The sequence below is a fragment of the Chelonia mydas genome, chromosome 2, assembly GCF_015237465.2.
Source record: "Chelonia mydas isolate rCheMyd1 chromosome 2, rCheMyd1.pri.v2, whole genome shotgun sequence".
Taxonomy (NCBI): Eukaryota; Metazoa; Chordata; order Testudines; family Cheloniidae; genus Chelonia; species Chelonia mydas.
The window spans coordinates 69,500,856-69,519,965 of record NC_057850.1 but is presented as its reverse complement, the minus strand read 5'-3'; the positions used below and the strand labels follow the sequence as shown (position 1 = coordinate 69,519,965).

The following is a 19,110-nucleotide window of genomic DNA, read 5'->3' as shown; positions in this document are numbered from 1 at the left end:
AGATTTTTAAGTGTTGGAAACCAAGTCTCATTGAAAATATAGCTGCTAAGCATATTTGAAAAACAAAATCAGCCTGACTACATGCCTAAAATGTGTTTAGGCACCAGACTTAGTCTGTCAGAAGGGGTAGGCAAGCAGTTCTCTCATTACCCTCCCCCCTTCCTCATACACGAAACTCTGCACTTTCCCCCCTTAAAGTTAAGCCCTCATTGTAGACTTGGATGGATTTGAAACGTGTTCAGAAACACTACCTCTATATTTACCCTCTTCCATACACAGAGAAGGATCCTGGGCTGGAACATAGAAAGAGGCCCTGGTTTTGAGTGATCGCCTATGGCCAGACTGATACAGTCACTGCTAATCCCCAACAAAGTTGAGAATTGTATTTTTCAGCAAGTTAAAGATGATCATATCTTTGTCTCAACTGAGTTTGGTTAGATGCTTTTTTTTTTTACCAGAGGTACTAGAGCAAAAACATAGCTGAGTTTTCCTCTCCACTCTTTCAAAAAGGTGTTCTTCCACAAAGTAGTCATTTTCTTAATGAGGTGGGTGGAAGAGCAGTGGCTTTTTCAGCGCACACTCAAATAGATTTCTCTAGAGTCCTCTACTGGAGATGGAGCTGAGCCACCACTCCCTGGATTAGCAAGCACAAGCATGAAATGATGACTATTTGACTGAACATATCTGCGCTGCATTGTTTCCCTTTTCATGCTTGTAAAGTGGAACGGTTGTAGGGTGCTGCCTAGTTCTGTGCCTGCAAGTCTTAACAAAGGGAGCATAATCCTGCTCCTTTCCCCCATCCAAATCCTTCCCATTTGTTTTTTTAAAACAGTTTAGTCAGAATCTGTCTGGATCACTACTCTGCAACGTAGCCATAGTCATGTCAGTCCCAGGATATTAATATCAGACACAAAGTGGGTGAGGTAATATCTTTTATTGGATCAACTTCTGTTGGTGAGACAAGCTTTTGAGCCATACTGAGTTCTTCTGCAGATCTGGGATCAGGACTGCCTATTGGGATCTCATCTCTCTGGACGTCAAGATCGCCTTAATGTTTAGAACACCATATGAGTGGGAGGAAATTTAGAAATCATCCGCAAGCTAGGCCATGGAGACACTAGAGGCACCTATAATCTGGAGACACATAGCCCTGGTCTACACTAGGACTTTAGGTCGAATTTAGCAGCGTTAAACCGATGTAAACCTGCACCCGTCCACACGATGAAGCCTTTTTTTTCGACTTAAAGGGCTCTTAAAATCGATTTCCTTACTCTACCCCTGACAAGTGGATTAGCACTTCAGTTGGCCTTGCCGGGTCGAATTTGGGGTACTGTGCACACAATTCGATGGTATTGGCCTCCGGGAGCTATCCCAGAGTGCTCCATTGTGACCGCTCTGGACAGCACTCTCAACTCAGATGCACTGGACAGGTAGACAGGAAAAGAACCGCGAACTTTTGAATCTCATTTCCTGTTTGGCCAGCGTGGCAAGCTGCAGGTGACCATGCAGAGCTCATCAGCAGAGGTGACCATGCTAGAGTCCCAGAATCGCAAAAGAGCTCCAGCATGGACTGAACGGGAGGTACGGGATCTGATCGCTGTATGGGGAGAGGAATCTGTGCTATCAGAACTCCATTCCAGTTTTCGAAATGCCAAAACCTTTGTCAAAATCTCCCAGGGCATGAAGGACAGAGGCCATAACAGGCACCCGAAGCAGTGCCGCATGAAACTTAAGGAGCTGAGGCAAGCCTACCAGAAAACCAGAGAGGCGAACGGCTGCTCCGGGTCAGAGCCCCAAACATGCCTCTTCTATGATGAGCTGGCATGCCCTTTTAGGGGGTTCAGCCACCACTACCCCAGCCGTGTTGTTTGATTCCTTCAATGGAGATGGAGGCTACACGGAAGCAGGTTTTGGGGACGAAGATGATGATGACAATGATGAGGTTGTAGATAGCTCACAGCAAGCAAGCGGAGAAACCGGTTTTCCCGACAGCCAGGAACTGTTTCTCACCCTGGACCTGGAGCCAGTACCCCCCAAACCCACCCAAGGCTGCCTCCTGGACCCGACAGGCGGAGAAGGGACCTCCGGTGAGTGTACCTTTTAAAATACTATACATCATTTAAAAGCAAGCATGTGAAAGGATTAATTTGTCCTGGCATTCGCGGCTCTCCTAGATGTACTCCCAAAGCCTTTGCAAAAGGTTTCTGGGGAGGGCAGCCTTATTGCATCCTCCATGGTAGGACACTTTACCACTCCAAACCCGTAACACATACTCAGGAATCATTGTACAACAAAGCATTGCAGTGTATGTTTGCTGGCATTCAAACAACATCCGTTCTTTATCTCTCTGTGTTATCCTCAGGAGAGTGAGATATCATTCATGGTCACCTGGTTGAAATAGGGTGCTTTTCTTCAGGGGACACTCAGAGGTGCCTGTTCCTGCTGGGCTGTTTGCCTGTGGCTGAACAGAAATGTTCCCCGCTGTTAGCCACGGGGAGGGGGGAGGGTTGAGGGGGTAGCCATGCGATGGGAGGAGGCAAAATGCGACCTTGTAACAAAAGCACATGTGCTATGTATGTAATGTTAACAGCAAGGTTTACCCTGAAAGAGTGTAGCCACTGTTTTATAAAATGTGTCTTTTTAAATACCGCTGTCCCTTTTTTTTTCTCCACCAGCTGCATGTGTTTCAATGATCACAGGATCTTCTCCTTCCCAGAGGCTAGTGAAGATTAGAAAGAAAAAAAAACGCACTCGTGATGAAATGTTCTCTGAGCTCATGCTGTCCTCCCACACTGATAGAGCACAGACGACTGCGTGGAGGCAAATAATGTCAGAGTGCAGGAAAGCACAAAATGACCGGGAGGAGAGGTGGCGGGCTGAAGAGAGTAAGCCGAGGGCTGAAAACAGGGCTGAAGCTCAAATGTGGCAGCAGCGTGATGAGAGGAGGCAGGATTCAATGCTGAGGCTGCTGGAGGATCAAACCAGTATTCTCCAGTGTATGGCTGAGCTGCAGCAAAGGCAGCTGGAGCACAGACTGCCACTACAGCCCCTGTGTAACCAACCGCCCTCCTCCCCAAGTTCCATAGCCTCCACACCCAGATGCCCAAGAACGCGGTGGGGGGGCCTCCGGACAACCAGCCACTCCACCACAGAGGATTGCCCAAAAAACAGAAGGCTGGCATTCAATAAATTTTAAAGTTGTAAACTTTTAAAGTGCTGTGTGGCATTTTCCTTCCCTCCTCCACCACCCCACTGGGCTACCTTGGTAGTCATCCCCCTATTTGTGTGATGAATGAATAAAGAATGCATGAATGTGAAGCAACAATGACTTTACTGCCTCTGCAAGCGGTGTTCGAAGGGAGGAGGGGAGGATGGTTAGCTTACAGGGAAGTAGAGTGAACCAAGGGGCGGGGGGTTTCATCAAGGAGAAACCAACAGAACTTTCACACCATAGCCTGTCCAGTCATGAAACTGGTTTTCAAAGCTTCTCTGATGCGTACCGCACCCTCCTGTGCTCTTCTAACCGCCCTGGTGTCTGGCTGCTCGTAACCAGCAGCCAGGTGATTTGCCTCAACCTCCCACCCCACCATAAACGTCTTCCCCTTACTCTCACAGATATTGTGGAGTGCACAGCAAGCAGTAATAACAGTGGGAATATTGGTTTTGCTGAGGTCTAAGCGAGTCAGTAAACTGCACCAGCGCGCCTTTAAACGTCCAAATGCACATTCTACCACCATTCTGCACTTGCTCAGCCTGTAGATGAACAGCTCCTGACTACTGTCCAGGCTGCCTGTGTACGGCTTCATGAGCCATGGCATTAAGAGGTAGGCTGGGTCCCCAAGGATAACTATAGGCATTTCAACATCCCCAACAGTTATTTTCTGGTCTGGGAAATAAAGTCCCTTCCTGCAGCTTTTGAAACAGACCAGAGTTCCTGAAGATGCGAGCGTCATGTACCTTTCCTGGCCATCCCACGTTGATGTTGGTGAAACGTTCCTTGTGATTCACCAGAGCTTGCAGCACTATTGAAAAGTACCCCTTGCGGTTTATGTACTCGCCGGCTTGGTGCTCTGGTGCCAAGATAGGGATATGGGTTCCGTCTATGACCCCACCACAGTTAGGGAATCCCATTGCAGCAAAGCCATCCACTATGACCTGCACATTTCCCAGGATCACTACCCTTGATATCAGCAGATCTTTGATTGCGTGGGCTACTTGCATCACAGCAGCCCCCACAGTAGATTTGCCCACTCCAAATTGATTCCCAACTGACCGGTAGCTGTCTGGCGTTGCAAGCTTCCACAGGGCTATCGCCACTCGCTTCTCAATTGTGAGGGCTGCTCTCATCTTGGTATTCATGCGCTTCAGGGCAGGGGAAAGCAAGTCACAAAGTTCCATGAAAGTGCCCTTACGCATGCGAAAGTTTCGCAGCCACTGGGAATCGTCCCAGACCAGCAACACTATGTGGTCCCACCAGTCTGTGCTTGTTTCCCGAGCCCAGAATCGGCGTTCCACAACATGAACCTGCCCCATTAGCACCATGATGCATGCATTGGCAGGGCCCATGCTTTGAGAAAAATTTGTGTCCATGTCCTGATCACTCATGTGACCACGCTGACGTCGCCTCCTCGCCCGGTATCGCTCTGCCAGGTTCTGGTGCTGCATATACTGCTGGATAATGCGTGTGGTGTATAATGTGCTCCTAATTGCCAAAGTGAGCTGAGCGGCCTCCATGCTTGCCTTGGTATGGCGTCCGCACAGAAAAAAAGCGCGGAACGATTGTCTGCCATTGCTCTGACGGAGGGAGGGGCGACTGACGACATGGCTTACAGGGAATTAAAATCAACAAAGGGGGTGGCTTTACATCAAGGAGTATTTCAGGCAGGACTTCACTGAGGGTTCCAATAAGAAATGGTGCACCTAAGTAATTGTTCTTATTGGAACAAGCAGGTTGGTCTGGCCTCTGATTGATACATGGCTAGATTTACCTCGCTGCACCTTCTCTGTGAGTGACTGCAGTGTGACCTAGAGGAATGAGTCCCCTAGACGGGGGAGCGGGGGAAGCAAATGAGTACAAAACAAATCTGGTCTATTTCTTGTTTTGATCCACTCCATCTATCTTTTACATCTTTGGCTGGCAGCAGACAGTGCAGAAGGACTGCATGCCATCCACATCTCATTGCTGCTCGGCAGAAGATGGTGCAGTAGAACTGCTAGCCATCCTCATTTCTTGCCTGCCTGGCAGAAGATGGTACAGTAGACTGCTAGCAATCCGTATCGCCTGCCTGCTCACCATAAGATGGTTCAATAGGACTGACTGCAGGACTAAAGAGAATGACCTGGTCAAGTCACTTCTAATGTAGTCCCTGCACCCATGTCTGCCCAGGCGCTCCTGGCCGACGTGGCCAGGAGCACCTCGGATATGACGATGACAGCTACCAGTCCTACTGCACCGTCTGCTGCCACAAGGCAAGGCGTTGCTGCTGCTGTGTAGCAATGCAGTACCGCGTCTGCCAGCACCCAGGAGACATACGGTGACGGTTACCTGAGCGGGCTCCATGCTTGCCGTGGTATGGCGTCTGCACAGGTAACTCAGGAAAAAAGGCGCGAAACGATTGTCTGCCCTTGCTTTCACGGAGGGAGGGAGGGAACGGGGGTCTGACAATATGTACCCAGAACCACCTGCGACAATGTTTTAGCCCCACCAGGCATTGGGATCTCAACCCAATGGGCAGCGGAGACTGCGGGAACTGTGGGATAGCTACCCACAGTGCAACACTCCGGAAGTCGACTCTAGCCTCGGTCCTGTGGAAGCACTCCGCCGAGTTAATGCACTTAATGCACTTAGAGCATTTTCTGTGGGGACACACACACTCGAATATATAAAACCGATTTCTAAAAAACCGACTTCTATAAATTCAACCTAATTTCGTAGTGTAGACATACCCATAGTGTATGTATGTAGTTCACCAAGACTTAAGGGGTTAATGTTCCTGGACAGATGCTAGAGGAACTACCAACTGTGGAGGCCTTTTGTGCACCAAGCTGCCCCCCCTTAATAGCATTCACAGCACGGCCCATATCAGAACTTGTTGGCTCCGACAAGTTATTCCTGCCAGATCCCACGTCTCAGACCGTCTTGGAACATGAAAGGCAGTGTTTAGGAAGTCTCTGACAAGGTTCCTCAAGGAAAGAACCAGAAACATTGTCAAGTTTAGCTCCAAACATAGCGAATTTTTTATACTAATGATGGAAGAGTCTGGTTCTTGGTTCATTCCAACATGAGAGGCTAGCTATTCAGATTGTGAATAGGACCAGTAGAAATGTTCAACACAGGTTTTTCATTGAAAAATGGTGTTTTACTAAAACCCAAATGTTTGCAAAAAATTGTTTTTGAAAAAAATGTTTTCCCGCAGTCAACCCCCACCTCTTCAAAAACTGATTTAAAACTGAAAATGTTTGGTTTCCAGTTGAATAATAAAAAAGAAACAAAAAACAATTAGTACTCTTTTAAATGAAAACTAACTAATTGTGAATGCACCTGTCCCTCACTGTACTTATTCATTTACTGCTCCAAAGCATTTTCTGAACACAGATACTATCAACTAGTGCTGTTTCCCAATTACAAATATGACACACATCAGAGACAGAATCATAGAATTGGAAGGGACCTCGAGAGGTCATCTAGTCCGGTCCCCTGCACTCAAGGCAGGACTAAGTATTATCTAGACCATCTCTGACAGGTGTTTTTCCAACCTGCTCTTAAAAATCCCCAGTGACAGAGATTCCACAACCTCCCTAGGCAATTTATTCTAGTGCTTAACCACTCTGACAGTTAGGAAGTTTTTGTACCCTTCGATTCTTGACTGAGAATCTGCAAGAATCCAGAGCCTATATCTACTTGTGTTCCTTTCAAGAGACATGACTGCTTCCAGATAGAGCAGATTTAGTTAGTTTACTGTTTGAAGTCTGATTTAAAATGGGCATGAAACCCCCTCTTTTGGATATTAAGAATAAATGCCCTTTTTCACAAACTCAATGACCGTCTTTCCCAAGAGGTACTGACTCCCTGCAAGCTGTTTTCCAAATACACAGTTGGACTTCAATGTAGTCCTGAAAGGAGCAATTTTTATTTGGGAAGGGAAGGGTAGCAAAGGAATTTTGTATCCCCCCCATCAGATAAAGCTGAGAATCCCTGTGTCCTGTACCAGAGGGGCCACCCAGGAGCAGGGGGCTCTTAACAAATCTAGTCTTATGTAGTACTTCTAATTCCAAAACTGGTGAAAGGATGCATCATCATTTCTTCCCCATTGTAGTAGTTTTTCATTTCAATTATATCATTGTTTTCTAATTAAAAAGCTACCAGAGGTCTGCATAGGAACGGACTGAAAATGAAAACCAAACATAAATGAAAGCATTTCCATGAAAAAACAAGTTTGAGTAACCACAAGCCACCAAAAAAAGTTTTTATTGCAATAATGTCCCATTATCAACTTATGTCAAAGACAATTGATTCATTTTGCATTTCTACTTTTTTATTTAATGTAAATGTAAATTCAACAGTGTAAAATAAATCTACATATAAACACAAAAAGAAACTTTCAGTGACTCTCAAAAAGTTACATAGTGAATAATCATGACAAATCATCCATTGTCTATTTTACCAAGTATACAAGAGTGAAAAACAATGCAGAAAGTCATTCTTCAAAAGCATCCTGTATAAAGTTCTCTTAAAGAAAATATGTAAATTATATTTAGTAACTTCAAACTCTTGAACATATGGATGCTGATTCTGAAAAGGGGAGAAGACAAAATTCCCAGGCTACCTGGAAAGTATAACATCTTGAATTTCAGATTATTTAAATTTTAATTCCATCTAAAAACAAAATATTTAAAGATTATATTCAATGGTTCCAATAGCTAAGCCATTGCAATTACTCCATTAGTATCATTTTATTGGAAAATATCTAAACTATCTCTGACCTGTGAAAAGAAGGTCAGGAAATTAAGGCAGTGTTTTTTAAATTTTATTTATTCATGCTGTGAATATGCTGTGGAAAAAAACTCCACATGTTGGTACAATAGGCCTTTCATCAAGTTGCCTTTTCAATATTACTAAGACATACTTTTTAAAATGGTAAATGAATCATGAAATGCACAATCAAAAATCAGTGTCCAATCTGTAGCAGGACTAAATATTATCTCACTGTTAAAGTCTGAAACAATGTTTAATTTTTAAGTGACTATTGAAAAAAGGGATTATTACACTAGATGTGTAATGTCTGGCTATGAAAATAACTGCAATGGTCATGATTTTATCTTATGGTTAAATGGTCGATGGATTTAATAATGAATATTACCACAACAGTAAATATATTGCACAGAAATTTTCTCTAAGAGGAATGTTTTCCATTAGGTCCAACAGACAGATGTTTCCAATAAAAGTGGCTTTTACGGAATATCATGCCTAGTTCTTAAACTGCATTCTCCCTCATGGCTATGCTACAATACACTCAAAATATTAAGTGGGCAAAAATGCACAAAGCACTCCATCAAGCCAAGAAGAAAACTGCAAGCAACTTCACCAAATGGGAGGGAAGAGATGGAGGGGAAATATTCAAATGAGCACTCTGTGGGTCCCAAAGTTTAAACTGCTACTCTCAATTTCCAACAGATAGATATAAAAGATTGTGAATATTTATGAGCTAAAAATAGCTGTGTTCAGAAACAAACGTAGGGCCAGCACAACCCTGCCTTCTCAGAGAACTATTTAGATGAAATACAAAATCCACTTACTAAAGTGCATCTGCTGAACAAATTCTACTATTACAGCTATCCAAGTAAGCAATACAAGCTAAACTTTATTCATATTCTAGTCTATTAAAGTTGTAAATATAAATCATTTAATTCTAAATTACAATCTTTTTATTACCAAATATTGTGTCTATACTGTGAATTTTAGAAAGAAACTAAATAAGTTGTCTTAAAACCCTTGAGAATGAGAAAAGTCTTTATTTATAAATACTGAAAATGTAGTATGGAGTTAAACAAATAGGGTTGTAGTAAGCATCTTTTTTGCTTTATATTCAACATGATGTTCCCTTAAGGCTCCGAGAGAAGTGGTCACTTTTCTCAAGATCTTTTGGCAAAAGATATAAATGCAAAAGTAGCAGGGTCACCTGACATTTCAGAACTTGCATTTTTGTATTTCATTAAAGCCAGCTCATTTAATGTCTGTATACAGTTATTGCACTTATGTATTTCTTGGAATACATTTATATCAACACAGTAATAATGACAGCAACAAAGTCACGGTAAAATAAATGTTTTTAAAGGGTACAATTTCAATATTACATGAGAAATGCCTGGGTGCATGTTTAAAACTTCATGCAGACAACTGTTATTCAAGTCAGAATGCATTTGTTCAACAGCTAATTAGCACATATAAAATTTCACTTACCCTTCCATCAATACAAATCTATTAAAGATCAAAAAAAGATTTACCATGCCAAGTCTTGATTAGTGCTGCATACTGCTTTGGAATATCTTTGTATCAGAGTTAAAACTGTATTTCTCAAAATTTAAAGAAAAATAAATTTAAAAAAAGGGATTCTCTACTACCGAATACAAGTCTTCGTAGCAAAGTTAAGACAGAGAAGTTACAATTTATGACTGTACTTCAGTCTTGTTGAAAGACTAATGATCTTTGTCCATCTATTTCTTAATAAATGCTACATTTTCAAGAATAAAGGAGCTATCAGTAGGCGTTATTGTTTCTACTTAAAATGAGTTACTTTTCTCTGTAGTATGTCAAGTATGCTTTTAAAGATTCGGGTAGCGGTAGACTCATAATTTTTTCTCGCAATAAATTTCGAGGAGGTTCCTCTGGTTTCAAGGCTTCATTGTGATCTTTATCATCATCATCTTTGTTGTCTTCTTCCATCCTTTCATCCTCCTCACTGTCTAGAGGCTGAGGAATGAGCTGATTGCCTACAAACACATAGGTGTTAATCCTCCGTCTACGGCACCTCCTGCGTTTTCGTTTTGGTGGGGGCTTCTGAGGGATACCCTTGGCTTGCATCTCATCATTTATGAAATTTCTAAGAGTGCGTCTAATGTAGATCCGAGCTAAGTCCTGTAGATTCCTAACAGCACATTGGGCTAAGAGGAAAAAGAAAAATTATGCATGCCATATCAGTGAAATTGTTATTTTCTAAAAGTAAGAAACTGCTACAGAAAAATAAAGTATGATACTGAACAGCAATTTCAAGACTTACTATGATATGGAAATATAAAAGGCAAAGTCTGGCAACCTTTGACAAACCACGTAGCAGATCAGTAACCTTGTGTGAGCTGACCTTACTTATGATTTTTGAAGGGTGGAGCGTACCTGGGAGAGGGGTGCATCTCAGCTCATGTGCTCTTCAGACTAGCCAAGCAGAAGTTCACTGGATCGCACACACCCAATGGGAGGAAAAAAAAGCCCTTTCCTCCCTGGCTGGGATGCCACTACATGCGCAGAGCAATGGCTCCCACTCCTGGGATTAGAGTAGGACCAGGTTTCTGAGCTGCTGTCTGCATTGCACAAGTTGCCTTTTTAGGGCAGGGAAGGAATTTTGGATAGGTGTTTTTTTCCCCACTTTTCCCACAGCTCCCCAGTGACCTAGTAGGGTGGGTTAGGAGGTAAAGTTCACATTGTCCCAACTTGACAGGTGCTCAGTGCAGGTACCATTTGATAGTGTGCCCGTTTCCCTGATGAACCAGAACTGGAAGTGGAGTTATGGGAAGGAGCTCCTGATGTCTTCTCCCTGTATCAGACAACCCTCTTTCCCTCAATCCTTGTACAAGGGGAGGGAAGTGAGGTCCCAGCAATAACTCTGGGACCAGCTTGGGGTGCGATGGGGAAGAGAATCCTGATGGCAGCCCCTTCCCCCCTCCGGGCAGAACGCATTACGAAAGAAAGTATGATCCTCATTGGACAAGTTATTGCTGGATAGTTCGAGACTGAGTTAAATAAAGTTGAAGCTGAGTTAAACCATATCCCTTGTGTCCTTGTCGTTCTTCATTAATGTCTGGGACAATACAACAGAAATAGACCAGTTTCGAGTATGGAAAAATGATATGGAGAAGAGGCAAAGTTGTTTTAAAAAATTTTTGTATATGCTCCTGTCAGGGTTCCCTCCCCACTCTGAACTTCAGGGTACAGATGTGGGGACCTGCATGAAACACCCCTTAAGCTTATTTCTATCAGCTTAGGTCAAAAACTTCCCCAAGGCACAATTTCTTTTTTGTCCTTGGATGGTATTGCTGCCACCACCAAGTGAGCTAGACAAAGATTTAGGAAAAGGACCACTTGGAGTTCCTGTTTCCCTAAAATATCCCCCCAAGTCCCTTCACCCCCTTTCCTGGGGAGGCTTGAGAATAATATACCAACCAAATAGGTAAACAAGGTGAGCACAGACCAGACCCTTGGGTTTTTAGGACACTAAAAACCAATCAGGTTCTTAAAAACAGAACTTTTATTATAAAGAAAAAGGTAAAAGAAGCACCTCTGTAAAATCAGGATGGAAGGTAATTGTACAGGGTAATAAGTTTAAAAACACAGACGATTCCCCTCTAGGCAAAACTTCCAAGTTACAAAACAAGGAATAAATCTCCCCCTTAGCATAGGGAAAATTCACAAGCTAAAACAAAAGATAATCTAATGCATTTCCTTGCTTTACTTACAATTTTTGTAATCTAGATGCTTATTTCAGATAGGGTTTTAGGAGAGGTTTTTTTTGTTTTCTTTTCTGCCCTGATCTCTCTCTGTCCAGGAGAGAACAACAAAGAGAGCACACAACCTCCCTCTGTCCCAAAAAAAAAAAAGCACCACAACCTTCCCCCACAGATTTGAAAGGATCTTCTTCCCTTATTGGTCCTTTTGGTCAGAGGCCAACCAGGTTGTTTGAGCTTCTTAACCCTTTACAGGTATAGGAGGGATTTTATGCTACCCATAGCTGTATATTTATGACAGCTTCCAATACTGTATTTTAAAAAATCTAGCAGCCAGATACATTTCAGACAAAGCTTCTTCCTCTGATATTTACAGATGCATATGGAGGCTTCAATTGTGTGCTAAAAAATGGAATAGAGAAGAGTAATATTTATGATGTTCTGCCTCTAAAACATTGATTCTAGTACTGGCAACAAGGATTTTAATCAAGTTTCTGGAAATTTCAATGGCAAATCTGAAAATAACCCAACATGTTGATTTAAAAGAACAAAACCAATTAAAACCTCTTAAAGGTACATTTGTTAAATCACAAGCTTACTGAGCCCTGGTCTCAGTCCATGCTTCAGTCATAGATTTGTAAACAAACTATAAAAGATTTGGAGGGTAAAGAAGATGAACTAGTAGACATTCCTACCACAGATGGGACTGAAAGTTTAAAGAGCCCTTCATAAATCACAGGAGAAATGAACAAATTATTTGATAAAATGCTGAAATAAAAGTCTGAAAGTAAAGGTCCCAAGAGAAGCATATGAGCAAATGAGCTCACAGCCTTCCTTCTCCATAAAACTAATAGGATGAAACAACAACACCTAAAATCAAAATCCTCTAATCTCAAATTCACATAAAATTTGACATTTTATTATTTCTACTACTGCATACACAGATGATAATACTCCCTTAGATTTCCTAAAGGAAATTAAAATATTTGTAAGGTCTTGAGGACTTAGTTCCTTCAATCACATCAGGAATCATTTATTTCAATTATCTCCTAAGAATGGTAAAGTAAAGCTTTACATACAGACGTGTTTTAGTGAGATAAATACAATATCCCTCATGATTCCATGCCAAAAAAATTCTTAGCTCCAACTACATTAATACAGGAGGGGCAGCCTCCAAGTTTTACAGTGTCTACAGACCCCTTTTTGCTATACTAAATGTAGATTATAAACTCCTCTCAAAGATAGAGGTTTTTAAGGTCAGGCTTGACAAAGCCCTGGCTGGGACAATTCAGTTGGGGATTGGTCCTGCTTTGAGCAGGGGGTTGGACTTAGATGACCCCCTGAGGTCCCTTCCAACCCTGATATTTTATGATTCTATGATTGTATTTAAAGGCCTGAAACACTGATTGTGCACTTGAATTTAGTTTATAACTGGGCTATGCTGACCTGTTAACACCAAGCACCTAAACACATTTTGACTTTTAAAAATTCAACTCTAGATAAGAGAATAAGACCCTAGATAAGCTTTTAATGTTGAGAAAGCCTTTGGTTGGCTCAAATGGACACTTGTTTTTTTAAATTTAAATAGCAGCAATAATGGATTTTGAAGTTGTATAAGAAAAAAAATGATACACCTTCCACAATCATTTTGACTTAAAGATATTTATTCTACAGATGGGAATAAGACATTTTCAAAAGGAGGAGGTTATTTACCTTTAACTGAAAGAAAAGGAGTAATAGTGGCACTTTAGAGACTAACCAATTTATTTGAGCATAAGCTTTTGTGAGCTACAGTAAGCTTATGCTCAAATAAATTGGTTAGTCTCTAAGGTGCCACTAGTACTCTGTATTCATAAAAAGAAAAGGACTAACATGGCTGCTACTCTGAAACTCACCTTTAACTGGAGGTTCTTCAAGATGTGTGGTCCCTATTAGTATTCCAAACGTGGATGCGTGTTCGTGCCATGTGCTGGAATGTTTTCTTAGCAGTGTCTGTTGACCTGCATATGCATCCCCTTGTGCTCACAGCAAGGGTCGTGCGGGTCAACGCTTCTCCAGTGTCACTCTTACCGCTGAGTAGTCCAGCCCTCAGCAGAGGGGATGGCGGGCGGATACTGGAATACAAATAGGGACTACATATCTCAAAGAGCCTGCAGTTACAGGTAAGTAACCTCCTCTTCTTCTTCGAATGATGGTCCCTATGTATTCCAAATGTGGGTGAGTAGAGAGCAGTGATCAGCATGGAGGTGGGTGCGAGGACGTGAGAGGAAGTAGTTTGTAGTATAGCATGGCCTACAGCACCGTCTGCAGCTGCTGCTTGGGCGATGGCGTAGTGGGATGTGAACATGTGGATGGAGCAGCATGTTGCTACATGACAGATGTCTTGCCACAAGACGTCCGCTTGCACAGAGTGTGCTGTGACTCCATCAGGCGGCAGTACATTGGATAACGTGTAGCATTCATGGATGCACCTGGCGATCCATTTGGAGAGTCATTTGGGAGGAAAGGGCTTGGCCCTTGGATCAGTCAGAAAGGCTACAAATAGTTTTGGTGAAGAACGAAAGGCACAGGGCTAGAAGAATGTAGAATGCAATGCACAGCTGACGTCGAGTGAGTGTAGGACTGTGTCCACGTGGGAGGCATGCAGCTTGAGGTAGAACACAGGCAGGTTGATGCACTGATTTAGGTGGAACTCCGACACTACTTTTGGGAGGAATTCAGGGTATAGCCGTAAGGAACACTGTGGAACACTGTGTAAGCAGGTTAGATCAGGCATCATGGCCGCCAGTTAACTGATGCATCTAGCTGAGGTAATGGCCTCTAAGAACATCACCTTCATGGAGAGAAGGGAGAGGTAGTGTGTTGCTAGTGGCTCAAAGAGGGGCTTCATGAAGGCGAAGAGAATGAGATTAAGGGGGCTTGAGTACTGGTGGGAAGGTATTGAGGAGACCTGTCATGAAATGGATGGTGGTATGGTGTGTAACACTGAAGCGCTATCCATAGTGGGGAGAAAGGCACTGAGTGCTGCTAGGGTGGACCCGTATAGAGCTCAGGGACAGGCCTGACATTTTGAGCTCAAGAAGGTAGTGGAGGACAATAGATATGGATATCGCACTCAGTGGGTGGTAATGCCCATGAGATGAAGCATTTCCATTTAGCTTGGTAACAGGCCCTGGTGGATGCCCTCCTGCTCTGGTTAGGGATTTGTCATACCAGTTTGGAGCATGCTTTGTCTACCCCTGAGCCCCATCCAAAAACCAGGCTGTGAGGAGAAGAGGGCCTGGACTGGGATGCTGGCCCTGGCTCAATCTTGTATGAGGAGATCCAGGAGCATTCAGAGGTGGGGCAGTGTGCAGGTGGCGAGTATAAGGAGGTGTGTGAATCAAAACTGATGGGTCCAGAATGGGGCTATAAATATTATAGTAGCTCGGCAAATCTTATGAAGCTCTTGTGGGAGGAGCGGGTTAGGGGGAAGGCAAAGCAAAAGTTATCCATCCAGGGGAGGAGAAGAGCATTGCTCAGTGAGTCCTCCTGTGATGAATGGCTAGAAAGGGTTAAACATTTTGAAAAAATATATAACCCTCAAAAGACATGTGGGGAGATGTTTGTGTTTTTGTGTATTTACATATGTATGAGTAGGGTCGACAATATAATCAATAGTCCCTGTCTATGCTGTAATCTGATATTTCAGAGGTCAAAAGAACATCCTATCATTTAAATGAATTGTAAACATGGGATATCTCGGTATTCATCTTTCCCTGAAATGTACTGTGAATGGTGGAAGAACAAGCAAATGGCCCTATGTTAATTTGTATAGCTAAGCACCGGTGATGGACCTCCTTCAAAGTCATCCTAATTACCTTTTGTTCCCTGAGGAACTCCAACTTGTCAAAAGACAAGAAATCGTATAAAAGATCCCTGGGTCCTGATTCTGTCATCTCAAATCTGCTTAGGCTTCATCAGGGGAAGTTTGAGTTGCAAGACTGAGGTCCCAGTTATGCTGGTACACCCTGAATATGAGATTTGGGCATTGTACTATAGCCCATGTACTATTTCTGAAAGAACTCTCCAACTACAAAGCTCACCATCTCTGCTATAGTCTTGGCCTTCACAACATCCTTTGGCAAAGAGTTCTACAGGTTGACTGTGCATTGTGTGAAGAAATATTTCCTTTTGCTTATTTTAAACCCGCTACCTATTAATTTCATATGGTGACCGCTACTTCTTGTGTTATGAGAAAGAATAAAGAACACTTCCTTATTTACTTTCTCCACACCAGTCATGATTTTATAGACCTCTATCATATCCCCCTTTAGTCGTCCCTCTTCCAAGCTGAAAAGTCACAGTTTTCTTACTCTCTCCTCAATGGAAGCTGTTCAATATCCCAAATCATTTTTGTTGCCCTTCTCTGTACCTTTTCCAATTCCAATATATCTTTTTTGAGATGGGGTGACTGCATCTGCACGCAGTATTCAAGATGTGGGCATACCATGGATTTATATAGAGGCAATATGACATTTTTGGTCTTATTATCTATCCCTTTCCTAATGATTGCCAACATTCTCTTCGCTTTTTTGACTGCCACTGCACATTGAGCGGATGTTTTCAGAGAAGTATCCACAATGTCTCCAAGATCTCTTTCTTGAGTGGTAACAGCTAATTTAGATCCCATCATTTTATATGTACAGTTGGATTATGTTTTCCAATGTGCATTACTTTGCATTTATCAGCATTAAATTTCATCTATTTTGTTGCCCAATCACCCAGTTTTGGGAGATCCCTTTGTAGCTCTTTGCAGTCTGCTTTGGACTTAACTATCTTGAGTAGCTTTGTATCATCTTCAAATTTTGCCACCTCACTGTTTACCCCTTTTCCCAGATCATTTAGGAATACGTTGAACAATACTGGTCCCAGTACAGACTCAGTTGTGTTCCCCACAGATTTACCTCTCTCCGTTCTGAAAACTGGTAATTTATTCCTACCCTTTGTTTCCTATCATTTATCCAGTTACTGATCTATGACAGGATCTTTCCTCTTATCCCATGACAGCTTATTTTGCTCAAGAGCCTTTGGTGAGGGAAAAAGAAAAGGAGTACTTGTGGTGAGGGACTTTGTCAAAGGCTTTCTGAAAATTTAAGTACACTATATCCACTGGATCCCCCTTATCCACATGCTTGTTGACCCCCTCAAAGAATTCTAGTAGATTGGTGAGGCATCATTTCCCCTTACAAAAACAATGTTGACTCTTCCCCAACAAATTGTGCTCATCTGTGTGTCTGAAAATTCTGGTCTTTACTATAGTTCCAACCAATTTGCTTGGTACTGAAGTTAGGCTTAACGGCATGTAATTGCCAGGACCGCCTCTAGAGCCTTTTTGAAAAATTGGCGTCATATTAGCTATCCTCCAGTCATCTGGTACAGAAGCTGATCTAAATGACAGGTTACTTACTACAGTTAATAATGCTGCCATTTAACATTTGAGTTCCTTCAGAACTCTTGGTGAATACCATCTGGTTCTGGTGATTTATTACTGTTTAATTTATCAATTTGTTCCAAAACCTCCTGTAATGACCCCTCAATCTGGGACAGTTCCTCAGATTTGTTACCTAAAAAGAATGGCCCCTAATATTTGGGGTCTTTTACGGAGGCTTTTGAGAGATGGGAAGTGTTATATTGTGTAACAGTTACTGGTTATTATTCCGTTCTCATGATCATGAAGCCGGAGAAACAACCTTACTTCACTGTATGAAAGAACTAAGCCAGTGATACTTAGACCTCAGCCAAATTATTAATCAATATTACCCAAATGAGCCACAATAGCGTGAATGGCAGGAAATTACATATTTCTTACAGCAAATAAGTTAGTAACTTAGGCGAGTTACACCTTAAAGACTAACAGATTTATTTGGGCATAAGCTTTTGTGGGTAAAAAACCCACTTCTTCAGACTAACACGGCTACTTCCTGATATTAGGCAAGCTAATAACTTAATTGGTTAATAACATCATAAAAGCATCCTGATTGGTTGATAACTAAATCACACAGTGTTTTAATATCATGTGCTGCAAACAGCTGCAGGAGATGCATTAAAGAGCCATTTGCAGCTCGAGAGCCAGTCTGAGCATTACTGATCTAAGCCAACTCAGACGGTGAGAAAAATTTATCTATCTACATACTCTTATTGGATTTGAATACGCATATCAAACTTTTCTCTTGTAGCATGTGTTTTCCACAGTAATAGATAAACATAGTTACAAGTAACTACCTATTCCATGCATTGATTATATCGGTCTCTTCTTCCACTCCTTTTATGAATTGGGCAACTTGAAATTTAAAAAGGTGCCTCTTTATAGAAAATATATTTTAAAATACTAAATGTTAAAAATGGAATTCTATTGCTCTGTACTAATTTTATTTACTGTGACTCAGAACTATACTAGGCCAACACCACTTCATTTAAAGATTGGTACCCATAAATTGCAATATTTTTTTAAAGTCTATTTTAAAAAAAAAATATTTTCTTTTCCCTATACTGCTTTCTTTCAAAGTACTGTATCTGGAACACAAGAAGTAGGTTTTCCCCCTGCCTATATCTCTGGGCTTGAAAGAGGATTTAAAAAAAATGAATTTATATCATGAGAACTGAAGCAAGGTAGCGGAGAGAGCCTGAAATTGAGAACCCCGGTCAGAGGATAGTGTAAAGCCAGGGTCGCCAACATTCGGCTCTTCAGAAGTTAATATGCGGCTCCTCGTATAGGCACCGACTCAGGGGCTGGAGCTACAGGCGTCAACCTTCCAATGTGCTGGGGGGGTGGGGTGGGGGGGCTCGCTGCTCAACCCTGGGCTCTGCCACAGGCCCTGCCCCCACTCCACCCCTTCCCGCCCCCTCCCCTGAGCCTGCAGTGCCCTTGCTCCTCCACCCTTCCCCCCAGAGCCTCCTGCACACCATGAAACAGCTCATCAGGAGGTGCAGGGAGGGGAAGGCACTGATTGAGGAGGCTGCCGGTGGGTGGGAGGTGCTGGGAACTAGGCGGGGGCTGCTGACGTATTACTGTGGCTCTTTGGCAACATACATTGCTAAATTCTGGCTCCTTCTCAGGCTCAGGTTGACCACCCCTGGTGTAAAGTGTGTAAAAATGGCTGAACAGAGAAGAGCAACTGGGCACTTTTGAAAATCCCACTAGGCACCACATCTAAATACCTTTAAAAAAAATCTGATCCAAAGTGATTGAATTAGAAAGAAAATCCCAATCACCATTTGTTAAGCATCTCCATGTCCCTGAAATGTTCTGGCCTCCCTTCCCAAGATACAGGGAGGCACAGAGGCTTGCCACCAGGCATGTGGTGCTTTTGGCCCTTCCCTTCCACTCTGGGGGAGAAGAGGAATTTATACGTT

At 42.6% G+C, this 19,110-nt stretch overlaps 1 protein-coding gene across 10 annotated transcripts in view; it reads right to left on the bottom strand.

Annotated features, from left to right (window-relative positions):
* Positions 1 to 7,452: 7,452 nt before the first annotated feature.
* PCMTD1 (protein-L-isoaspartate (D-aspartate) O-methyltransferase domain containing 1) overlaps positions 7,453 to 19,110 on the bottom strand; it is an 84,902-nt gene continuing 73,244 nt past the window's right edge. For all 10 annotated transcript variants that reach the window (XM_027821300.3, XM_007058777.4, XM_037892638.1 and 7 more), the window contains one exon: positions 7,453 to 10,161. In XM_027821300.3, the coding sequence (XP_027677101.1) occupies positions 9,791 to 10,161 (371 nt within the window). In that variant the 3' untranslated portion in view covers positions 7,453 to 9,790. The remainder of the gene's footprint in view (positions 10,162 to 19,110) is intronic.